General features: G+C 41.0%; 2 protein-coding genes across 2 annotated transcripts; one reads left to right on the top strand and one right to left on the bottom strand.

The window, feature by feature from the left end:
• The first annotated feature begins 4,249 nt into the window (after positions 1-4,249).
• LOC107279072 (uncharacterized) lies at positions 4,250-5,107 on the top strand. Its single transcript, XM_015758121.1, has one exon. The coding sequence runs from the start codon at positions 4,250-4,252 to the stop codon at positions 5,105-5,107; it is 858 nt and encodes a 285-aa protein (XP_015613607.1).
• A 4,859-nt stretch (positions 5,108-9,966) lies between these two features.
• On the bottom strand, positions 9,967-11,538 carry LOC9270308 (dirigent protein 2). The gene is made up of 3 exons (XM_015757941.3): positions 11,147-11,538; positions 10,720-10,909; positions 9,967-10,360 (listed from the first exon to the last, which is right to left on the bottom strand). Exons 1-3 carry the CDS (start codon positions 11,437-11,439, stop codon positions 10,316-10,318), a joined length of 528 nt encoding a protein of 175 aa, XP_015613427.1. The 5' UTR covers positions 11,440-11,538; the 3' UTR covers positions 9,967-10,315.
• Between the last annotated feature and the right edge of the window lie 873 nt (positions 11,539-12,411).

Here is a 12,411-nt window from a genome sequence, read left to right as displayed (position 1 = left end):
CCCGCTAGCAGGCTGCAACTTGGGAGGTGTAGACAAGGGAGAGAGAGGAGGTGAGAAATGAGAGAGGGGAGATGAGAGAGATAAAGATGAGGAGAGGATTGGGGTGAGAGAGAAGGTGAGGAGATAATAATTAGGACTTGGAAAATTTTGAAGATGCATGCTGAGAAGGACGAGAGAACGGTAGGACTTGGAGGCAGACCTCTTAAGTGGCTGTTTGGGATAATGTATTTTCACATGCAGCCTTGAACCGATCCAACAGAGCCATTTTTGCATGCAGATGCAGTTACAGCCATCTTCAGCCTGGAGAGGGTCTTGTCTATCAAAATCGATTTATGTAATAGTGATTTAAAATGGAATTGCGACAAATTAGCATAGCTTAGTAGGCATGAAAAAACTACTAATTGGAGAATTTGTCACTTTTACAGCCAAAAAAAGATGTAGAACATATTCTATATTCAGTATCACTAATTATTTTTTTTAGAATTACACAGTACAACGCACACACTTACAACGCACGCGCACTCACCCCTATGAACACACACATGCAAACCCTACCCCTATGAGTATCTTCGAATACTGGGCCGGTAAATCCTGGAGAGATTGACAAAGTCACCATAGGCGCCTCGCTGTCGACGGGTACGTCGCCTACCACTGAAAGCACAATGCCGTTAAATCCTAGAAAATTCGCTTCCATGGGGAGGATCTCAGGTACTACTGAGGCTCTTGTAACCAATAGGTTACAGACCCTTTCGCCAGTATCACTAATTATGACTGCTATTTTGTTCTCAAAAAGAAGGTGAAGGACTTGGCTACTATATTTTTTAAGACAAGCGTGATCAATCATCCTTTCTTCCCACATAGGCAAGTATTATCCATCCTCCTACATTATACTCCCTCCATTTTTTAATAAATGACGCCGTTGACTTTTTCTCACATGTTTGACCATTCGTCTTATTCAAAAAATTTATGCAAATGTATAAGATATAAATCACACTTAAAGTACTATGAGTGATAAAACAACTCATAACAAAATAAATTATAATTACGTAAATTTTTTGAATAAGACGAATGGTCAAACATGTGAGAAAAATCAACGGCGTTATCTATTAAAAAATAGAGGTAGTACATATTAGTATTTTCAATGTACCAACAACATATTACTAAATACTGTCTATTGTTGACCCAGCTATACATCCCAAATAATGAATCACATCGATTTCCATTTTGCAGGAGAAACAATGCCATATGTCAGGTGGGTAGGAAATCCAAACATGGCTAAACCATCCAAGTACTGTGTCCACAAAACTAGCTTGCATATGCCCTTCTCGTAGCATGTGGTCAAACGGCCAAAGCCATCGTTGCTGATGAGCAAAACACCATATCCCTATATGTTATCACCACCGTTTTAATGCTAATGTTGTAGAGATATCGCGTTCTGCAGTACGCATCGTACCTAATGTCCTCCGTATAAATATCATATCCTGTACACATACGCGTCGACTCCATGTAAAATATTGTTCTGTTCTCTTTTATACTACTATAAAAAATGTTTATGCATGTTATGTTCATTGCCATCTTATCCACCGCTGAATAATTGGTGGGCTGGTGGCCTCCTGTTTGCATCATTCTTATTAATCTTGCGGAAAAAAATTATTACGAGAACCATATGACAAACTTTTTTATATATGAACTGAAACATGCTACTTAAACTCATAAATCATATAGGTTCCTTCACCAAAGCTTGATAAAATCACGTGCGGCGTAACGCGCTGTTATTGCTAGTAGATCTGATGAGGTATAGAGGTAGTTGATAGTACGTATAAACTCGTGCGTATTTAAATATGGAGTGCGTTTGCTCTGGTCGGCGAGCCATTGTCTGTTTTTCCATCATTCCATTGCTAGAGGCAATGAACTGTTATAAAACCGATCTCCCAAAGGAGTCGGATTTATAGGAGGATCACGGTACCTCCTCCTCTTCCTTCTGTTTCCTTATTAATGAAGTGGGCTTATACCAAATATATATATGTATGTATCCATATAGGACATCCTATTATGGGTATAAATACAATAGTGAGGTTGAGGGCAAAGTAAGACTTGTAACAGAGAGAAAAACATCAATAAAGTTGATTGCCCTCCACTTTCGTGTCCGTGTGTTCGTGTGTGCTTGTTCGATTGTTGACAACATGAATTCTAACAAGTTATCAGCATGAGGTGCTCTTCAGCCAAGGTATATTGTCAACATCGATCTGATCTAATCTCGTTCTATAGGGATAACGATAAACTTGCTAGATCTTTTTCTGTTATTTTTATTTCTCCGCTAATCGTTCGATCGATGGGTTGTACTACGTGGATTTGTCCCTTATGGCGCACGTAGCAGGAGAGTTTGCGGCTCTCCACCCCATGCGCGACAGGCGTATGGGGTTATCCCAAGTACAACCGATCTATCGAACGAGAAGCGGTTATCGCTATAGTCTGATTAGATTTGTTCCCAACCTTTGCGCTGGGTTTCTGTTCTTGCAAACAAATACACGGATACCGTACGCCCTAGACGCGCGAATGGATCAGACAAGCCGCCGCAAGAACGACGGTTTAGAACTAGTGATGCCTCGAAGGGCGACGCTATGTTCAGGGTGTAATCGCGATGCACATGAGAAGAATCGCGTACCTGGCTAACGTGATTGCCGATTCCGAACGAATCGGCCCAAATCCTCATGCCAGCGCCGCCATACTCCTGAAGTTGACAACGACGAAACCAAGCCGATGACGCCAGCATGCACCGTCGTGCCCTTGCTGCCGCCAGCACGCGTCGCCGGCCACCCCCTTCACCGATGGCCGCGAAATCGTGCCATCGGCTTTCCGTCGTCGGTTCGCCCTTGAAAAGCCAGCCGACGGGTCTTCAATCGACCGCCCGCACTCGCCGTCGACGGCCGCCGCCTGAAGAGACGCCGAGGAGACCACACCCGCATCCCCCCGCCGGCATGCACGGCACGCCTCCCGCACTACCGCACGCGACTGGGACGGGGGTTGAAGCCGTCGCGGCCTCCAGCCGCCGATAGCCGTCCGCCTCGCTGGCCCGCATGCCGAGCCAAACTCTGCTGGCGCACAGCAAGGAGCTGTGCTAGCCGGACGCCGGAAACGGCCTGTAGCCAACCACGCCGGCGTCGGTGCTGCTTGTAGCCTCACCGCCGCTCCGCCTCTATCGATTGACCCCGCCGCGCCGACGAGTTCCGTCGACCCCGCCGCGTCGACGAGCCACCGACGAGCCCCCGTTAACCCCGCTGCCTTGCCCGCATGAGCCTCCGGGAAATCCGCTGCCGCCACTGCATCGGTGGAATTGGGGGCTAGGGTTTCAACCCATGCCACTCAATCGGATAAGGTGTGGCACCCCTTGTTGGGCCACACTATAGGCTGAGACCATTAGCAGGCCGACGGTCCCGATGGGCCAGTTAACCCTTGGATGGCCAGTATATAGAGGTGGGCCGAATATGAATTCGGCCTATAAAAGGAGTCGGGCTCGAATCGAAATTTGGCCCAAAAACGGCAAAATTCCGAATATTTTCTGATTTTATGCGGATTTGGAATTTTAGCGGAATAGTCCCTCGGGATTATAGAAATTACAGAGAATATCACATTTTTTAGTTATTCCGTACTTTCAATTTTCTGTATATTAACTGTTTATTAGTTAATTTTTGAATCAACCATAGAATCCTAGAGACATGGGTTTTAGGAAATGAGCTGTCATAATTTGAAATTTAGTACACACCAGAGAGCATCATATTTATGGTTTATTTTCCTACCTGTTTTATATTTTCAGGATACTATTTAATGGGTTAGTAATTCATCTTTGGTACCTAAATAAATAGTACAGTAATTCTGAGAAATGTTGGGAGAATTATGGGAATATATTGACATAGTACTAAATTTAGATAACTAGGCAATTTACTATTTGCACACTTGTCATGCTCTTACTTGCAGTACTTATTGAATTTTGCATGACTAATGTAGGAAAATGACTGATATTGCTAAGAGAGATTTTGCTGAACTAGCAGTCAGCGGCAAGAATTACCTGACATGGGCACTGGATGCCAAAATCATGCTTGGTGCTAAGAAACTCCTGAACTGCATTCATTCAGGACCCAACTATTACAACATCAATTGGAGGAGTTAATAATTTACCAACTTCAGCTGAAAAAATCAGGCACTGCATTTCCTGAGGCACCATTTGAATATTACTCTCAAGAATGAGTATATGACTGAGGAAGATCCGAAGGTCCTTTGGGACTCACTGAAGGATCGCTATGGCCATCAAGTAAAGGCTTTGCTCCCAAAAGCAAAACGTGAGTGGCTTCACTTACGTTTCCAGGATTACAATTCTGTGGAGCAATATAACTTAGTTCTTCACCGCATTGTCACTTGTCTTAAGCTATGTGGAGAGAAAATCACTGATGCTGACATGATAGACAAAACTTTGTCCACCTTCCATGCCAATCATGTGAATATTCAGAGGCAATACCGCCAGGCTAAATACGAGAAGTATTCTGAACTGGTCTCCGTGCTCTTGGAAGCGCAAGGAGAAGATGAGACACTTGTTGAAAATCATACGTCTCGCCCCACTGGAAGTTCAGCAGCACCCAAAGCAAATGCTAGCTCCTTTAAGAAGGGGAAAAACCAGAATAACCAGAACAAAGGAAAGAATTTATGGAAAAATGGTGGCAAAGTAAACAAGACATCTTTCAAGAAGAAAGGAAATCAGAACAGTAAGTCTAAGAAGGGCTCTACTAGTGGTGAATATGGAAAGCAAGATCAGGTATGCGTCAAGTGTGGCACTAGGGGACACTGGTCTCGCATTTGCCGCACCCCTAAGCATCTCATTGAGCTTTATCAAGAGAAGCACGGGAAGAAGAAGTCAGAGCATGAGTCACACTTCACTGTTGAGATCCAGAACTCAGAGCAGAAGATGGCTGCCATGCAAATCGACAAGAAGGTCGATAAGAAGGCAGTGGTTGCAATGCACATCGATGATAAGATGGAACAGAATGCAGCAGACGCAGAGCTGAAGCTCTCAGATGATCTCATGGACTCTGATCAGTTATATGGGGACATTTAAGTCTTCCAATTTGTATCTTAGCTTCCTGCATTACAAGTTACTTTAAATTTTAGACTATGTAATAGACTAAAGTTAGGTGATTTTTCAAGTGTGAATTTAGTTTGTGTTCCTAGCAGAACTATAGTTTCTATAAGCTCCTTCAGAGCAATGGTTATCTTAATAATTGAGTGAACTCTTTTAGTTTAATATATTTCCCAGATTTTTTTTTCTATCTTAAAGTGTTATTTTTACTATATGGTCATGAATTGATTATATTTAAATGCTTTATGATAGAATAGTGTTACGTACTATGGCAATGGAAGAGGAGATGTGTCTGGTAGACTGTTGTACCACCAATACTATCTTTCGAGATACCACGTATTTCCAGACTTTAAAAAAAAGACTGGTCAAATCGCTACTATTGCCGGAAACAATGCACACATCGTCGGAGTGGGACGAGCAACAGTATTTCTCCCACATGGTACCAAGATCATTATAAATGATGCTCTATTATATCCAGAGTCCAGTCGTACTCTACTAAGTTTTAAAGATATCCGTGCTAATGGTTATCATGTAGAAACCAAAGATGAGAATAAACTCGAATTTCTTCTCATAACGAAATTAGACGGAAATCGTAAGACTGTTGTTGAAAAACTCCCTTCCTTGAAATCTGGCCTGTACTACACTCATATAAAACCCGAAAATGTTGCACTGAAAACAATATTTAAAAATCCTGAGTCATATAGAATATGGCATGACAGGTTAGGACATCCAGGTCTAGGGATGATGAGAAGAATCATCTCAACTTCAAATGGCCATAATTTACGAACTAACGATTTCCCAAACCAAGAAGATTTTGTTTGCACTGATTGTGCAACAGGGAAATTAATCGTTAGACCCTCTAATTTAAAGGTGAATGCCGAATCACCAGTATTCTTGCAACGAATACAGGGAGACATATGTGGACCAATTAATCCGGACGAATACAGGGAGACATATGTGGACCAATTAATCCAATGTCCGGATCATTCCGGTATTTTATGGTATTAATTGATGCATCAACTCGATGGAGCACTGTTTGCTTACTTTCTACTAGAAACCACGCTTTTGCGCGGCTTATTTCCCAAATAATCCAGTTGAGAGCCAGTTTCCCAGATAACCGGATACAATCCATTAGAATGGACAATGCCATGGAGTTTACCTCTAAGGTATTTAATGAATATTGCATGGCTTTGGGAATTAAAGTGGAACATTCTGTACCACACGTCCACACTCAGAATGGTCTCGCCGAATCATTAATTAAGAGGATTAAGCTTATCGCTAGGCCATTGCTACTACATAGCAACCTACCAACTACATGTTGGGGACACGCTGTTTTGCATGCAGCTGCGTTACTTCAAATTAGACCTACTGCATACAATGTTGTATCCCCTATGCAGCTTACACGTGGATATGCACCAAATATTTCCCATCTGCGCAAATTTGGATGTGCTGTATACGTCCCTATACCGCCACCTAAGCGTACGTCAATGGGTCCTCATAGAAAATTGGGAATCTATGTAGGATTTGAATCTCCGTCTATCATTAAATTTTTAGAACCATTGACAGGAGACCTACATACGGGTCGATACGCTGATTGTATATTTAATGAAGATCATTTCCCGGCATTAGGGGGAGGAAAGTACCTACAGAAGGTCGAATGCCGCGAAATTGAGTGGGAAACTAAAAATCTCCTACATTTAGATCCACGTACTAAGGAATCTGACCAGGAAGTTCAGACCATAATTGATTTGCAAAGAATTGCAAATAATCTGCCAGAAGCCTTCATTAACCCAAAGGGGATCATGAAATCTCATATACCTGCTGTGAATGCACCGGAAAGAGTAGAAATACCTCATGACGCAGAGGAACCGGTTTTCAAATTAATTTCTACATCTACCCCAACTTCTAGGAAGAGGGGGAGACCACCGGTTGCACACAACCAAACTAAAGTTTCTAGGAGACGTCCTTCGAAACAAAAGATTGGACAGAATACCACAGCACCAGAGAATAGTAAAGGAGCTCACTAGGTAGATGAGCCACCTGCAGTGATATGCCCGGATGGCAATGAACCCAGTGAGAATGCGCGCGCAATTACTATTAGCACTGGGAGACCGGAAATTCCTGACTTAAACATTGCGGGAAACAATGAAGATCAGGAATGTGAAAGAATAGAGGAAATATCCACCAGTTATGTGGATACAGGTGAAACATACAATAGAGAGACTACTATTGTCGACATATACTTTGCCGAAAAGATCGCTAAGATCATTGATCTGGATCCAGAACCAAAGTCCATGGCAGAATGCAAAAAGCGTTTCAGACTGGGTCAAATGGAAAGAAGCAATAAAGGCAGAGTTAATCTTGCTTAATAAAAGAAAAGTATTCGGTCCTATTGATCGTACCCCCGTAGGGAATCCCCTGTAGGATATAAATGGGTGTTCGTCCGAAAACGGGATGAGAACAACCAGGTGGTTCGGTATAAAGCGAGATTAGTAGCACAAGGGTTTACGCAGAGACCTGGCATCGATTTCGATGAAACCTATTCACCTGTAATGGATGGAATTACATTCTGGTTTTTAATATCTATGGCAGTCAATTTGAACTTAGAAATGCAGTTGATGGATGTGGTGACCGCATATTTATATGGGTCATTGGATTCTGAAATCTATATGAAAGTTCCCGACGGGATTCAAGTTCCTGAAGAAACAAAACGCAACATATACAGTGTTAAATTGCAACGATCATTGTATGGGTTAAAACAATCTGGTAGGATGTGGTACAACCGGCTCAGTGAATTCCTAGAAGGAAAAGGATTCATCAAGAATGATGATTGTCCCTGTTTGTTTATGAAAAGATCAGAACATGGATTTTGTATTATTTCTGTATATGTGGATGATCTGAATATCATCGGGACCACACAGGTGATTAAGGAAGCTAGTTCTTACCTAAAGACGGAGTTCGAGATGAAAGAATTAGGTAAGACTACATATTGCTTAGGTCTGCAGCTTGAGCACACTCCTGAAGGGGTATTGTTACACCAGTATGCATATATCCAGAAGATATTGGAGAAATTTAATATGAAGGATTCATATCCGACGAGAACCCCCATGGTAGTAAGATCTCTAGCAGTAGAGAGTGACCCATTTAGACCACAGGAAAATAACGAAGAATTATTGGGACCTGAATGTCCATATTTAAGCGCCATTGGAGCTTTAATGTATCTCGCGAATGGTACCAGGCCTGATATTGCATTTGCTGTTAACCTACTTGCAAGGTTCAGTTCAGCTCCTACCAAACGGCATTGGAATGGTGTTAAGCAAATCTTCCGTTATTTACGTGGCACACAAGATCTCGGTTTATTCTTTAGAAAAAATCAAGATTTAACCATGGCGGGATATGCTGATGCTGGATATTTGTCAGACCCCCATAAAGCATTGTCACAGACTAGGTATGTGTTTCTCTGTGGTGGTACAGCCATATCATGGAAGTCAACGAAGCAGACGATGGTCGCGACATCAACAAATCACTCGGAGATTATAGCATTATTTGAAGCGAGCAAGGAATGCATGTGGTTGAGGAGGGTGATACAACATGTACAGAATACATGTGGGCTAAATATCACACCAACTCCAATCATTATTTATGAAGATAATTCAGCTTGTGTTGCACAAATACAAATGGTTTATGTGAAGATGAGTCTCACAAAACATATATCGCCTAAATTCTTTTATATGCATGAATTGCAAAAGAAAGAAGAAATCAAGGTGACTCTCACCAAGACTAGTGAAAATCTCGCAGATTTATTTACTAAGTCTTTGCCAACTAGTGTTTTTGAGAAGCTTGTGCATGGCATCGGTATGAGGAGGATGAGAGATGTGCACAAATCAGGGGGAGCACTTCCCTAACTGTGTTCCGTTGATATTGATCATGTAGATCAGTACATCATTCTTGAAGAATGATAGAGTTATCCAGTAGATTAGCTTATGGTTGTACTCTTTTTCCCTTTAGTGAGTTTTCTTTGAAGTTTCTCACATTTAGGTTTTTAATGAGGCAACAGTGCAATATAAGTAGCGTGTACTATGTACTCTTTCTCCTATTCCTTTTCTCCCACTGGTTTTTTGGAAGGAGTTTTGATGAGGCATATGTATAGCGCGGTATTCGCCCAAGGGGGAGTGTTATGAAACCGATCTCCCAAAGGAGTCGGATTTGTAGGACCGTGATCGTGAGGATCACGGTACCTCCTCCTCTTCCTTCTGTTTCCTTATTAATGAAGTGGGCTTATACCAAATATATATGTATGTATCCATATAGGACATCCTATTGTGGGTATAAATACAATAGTGAGGTTGAGGGCAAAGTAAGACTTGTAACAGAGAGAGAAACATCAATAAAGTTGATTGCCCTCCACTTTCGTGTCCGTGTGTTCGTGTGTGCTTGTTCGATTGTTGATAACGTGAATTCTAACATGAACAACCCTCCGGCGTAGCACAGATATTGAGCCCTTTCACATGCAATCGATCAACGAAATAGTACGTCAGTACAATACCTCGTCGGCTTGGTCAGTTAGCCGAGTTTAATTTATCCCTCACAAATTACTCTATTCCCGATAATTTATTATAATTGCATAAAACATTTTTTAGTTACTAAAAAATATATGACATCCACAGCTCTCTGCGTGCAAGAGACATGGACTTAGTTTAAACGATCCTTTCAAAACCACTGATGAATAACTTATTACCTAGATACAAAGTCACTGATTCTGAAAAGTAATTCATAGGTAGGCTTGAGGCCGTCAGAAGTTCAGAGCATGTGTAAACCTATTAATTAGTATTAATATATTAACAATAACCAAGTGCTACGGTATATATAATTAATCCAGGTGATCAGTACACATAATCTTTTGTCGACACAACAAACTGCACTTCAATTTATTACTAGTTTCATCCATAGAGCTTGAAATCAACATGACAATTACAACTACACAACGGATCTTTGAGTAGGCCAGGATCGATATAGAACCTGTCGTTTCCATGAACCATTCTTCAAATTTTACTCGATTTGAGAAGTAGGATATGATTTTTTCCTACTCTTGAGAAATAATGCTTTGGTGCCCAAATTATTGTTCGTCACAATACAAAGTAACACACTGGAACAGCACAAAACCATGCATGGAAGTAGCTTTTGGTTTTAAGCCCCGAGTGTCCAGGACTTCCCATCGGTAGCGCCAGGAACCTAGGAATGATAGAATAAAACAAAACATTTCAATTGTTATCACCTCCAGGCTCCAGCATATATATGCTGCTAGATAAGGTGCACAAGTAATGTCTATATTAACACACATTTTCCCATGTAACATGTAAATCGTAGAAGAAATTAGTTAGATGAATGAGCTATATATATATAATCATTTTCTATATATAATTGCCTACTTGTATGTCAAATAAAGCTACATTTTAAACATCACCAGCATTACTATTCAGTAAGTAATTAATTATAGTTGTAAATACTGGATTTGAATAAATTAAAATGCTTGGAAACCAAAATACCAATTTCTGAATTTCATAATAGATTCGAAAAGGTGGTATGCGTACCACAGAATCATTCATTGGAGTGTAGAATGCATGGACATGAAGTTCTTTAACATTTTCGCCAGGAGTTGACTGGATAACTTTCTGCTTGATAATGCCATGAGCCAAGGCAAATTCCCCTGTTCCACTAGAGATGGCCCACTGACCTTCTGCCGGAGTAGTGCCCATCACCTGAAGCATAGATCCCTTAAACCTGTTCGATGTACATGAGCATTATTTGCCGTGAAACCAGCCAGATAAAAATTTACTCTTTTGTTTATAGTAGATAAAAATTTAATAGCTTCATCAACTTTCAAAATACCACATTAATAAGTCAATTTGGTTGGAATACAACTTGCATACTGTATATAACATGGAATAATGTATATATTGAAACAAACTATATATACCTAGGTAGCCTCACTGGAATAAGAACTTGTGGATTAATTACCTGTCGTCCTCAAACACTATGTTGAAGGAAGCGTACCAGCTTGTATTGTTGTAACTAGTCTGCATATGGAAACCTTCTGCCCTTGCAACAATCTTTGCACTGGGATCAAGAGAATCAGATATTGTCCATGCAGTAGCAGCTGTGAGACCAAAATCGTTGGGTCGCACTTTTGGGTTCAGTATTACTTCTTGGTCACGGTTTGGTCCCCTGTCAGCTTGGCGTAGGTACAGGTGCATGTACAGCTCGTTTTGCTGAAGTGGGCACTCGACAGGAGCAATCTCATAATAGGCCATTTTTTCGGCACAACTGGTTTTGGGTTTGTTGATTATGGAAAGAGGAAGGAGCTATGAAGAAACAATCAAGGCTCAGCTGATTCTCCTTCCTAGCTCCCGTGTTGTGAGAGATGAGGTAGGGATGTATGGTATTTATAAACCCTAGAGCTATCGCAAATGCCCAAGATGTAAATGATGGTTGGATATCCTCTTTTGCTCATTGAAAAATTCAAATATGTTTTTGTTCCCTAGTTGGAGAGATAAGTTCGATATAAATAAATAAGTTGGTATGAACGTAAGATGATATTCAACTTGACTACATGTACCAATTGTGCATCTGTCTTTTCCCCCTTTTTTTGGCCATGCTTGTATCCATGTATGCAATATTATTGTAGCTTGTGGGTAAGGGTTATTCGCCGGTAGCTAGACACGCATCATTTTGATGACCTGTTCCTATTTATAGGACATGTGTACACATAAATTTTGTTATCTACTTTTAAGTATTAGTGCATGCCATCTAGCTTTAGGGTTATACTTACGATGGCAACGGCAAATTGCAGCTTAGGTTCGTAGGAATCTGTTACGTGGCGTCGTGCAAACACTGCAACACAAAATTCCATACAACCATTTTAAAAAAACTCATATAAGAGTCAAGAAGCCAAATTACAGGCAATAGAATGTTGGATGGTACTTCTAGAATAATCAAGTCTGCTTTTAATTAAGCACTCTATAAGATCACCACTCACCACTGTAGAACCCTTGATAGAGGATGCATGCCATAATATGTGCCTATTCATTGAAAACCAACAAAAGATTTCTCATATATATGTGCGGTTCTAAAACACATCAAACACTTATATTCCCCCACTCTGCAGTATATCACTTATATTCCCTATTCCTCCATCCCCACTATAGGAATCCATTTTGCCTCTAAACCGGCGCAATAAACCCCTGCAGTGACCACCCATAAGACATTAGCTTTTGACTTGGTTT

This window comes from Oryza sativa, chromosome 10 (genome assembly GCF_034140825.1).
Source record: "Oryza sativa Japonica Group chromosome 10, ASM3414082v1".
Taxonomy (NCBI): Eukaryota; Viridiplantae; Streptophyta; class Magnoliopsida; order Poales; family Poaceae; genus Oryza; species Oryza sativa.
The sequence above is the reverse complement of the archived record's forward strand: the minus strand, read 5'-3'. Positions and strand labels throughout refer to the sequence as shown.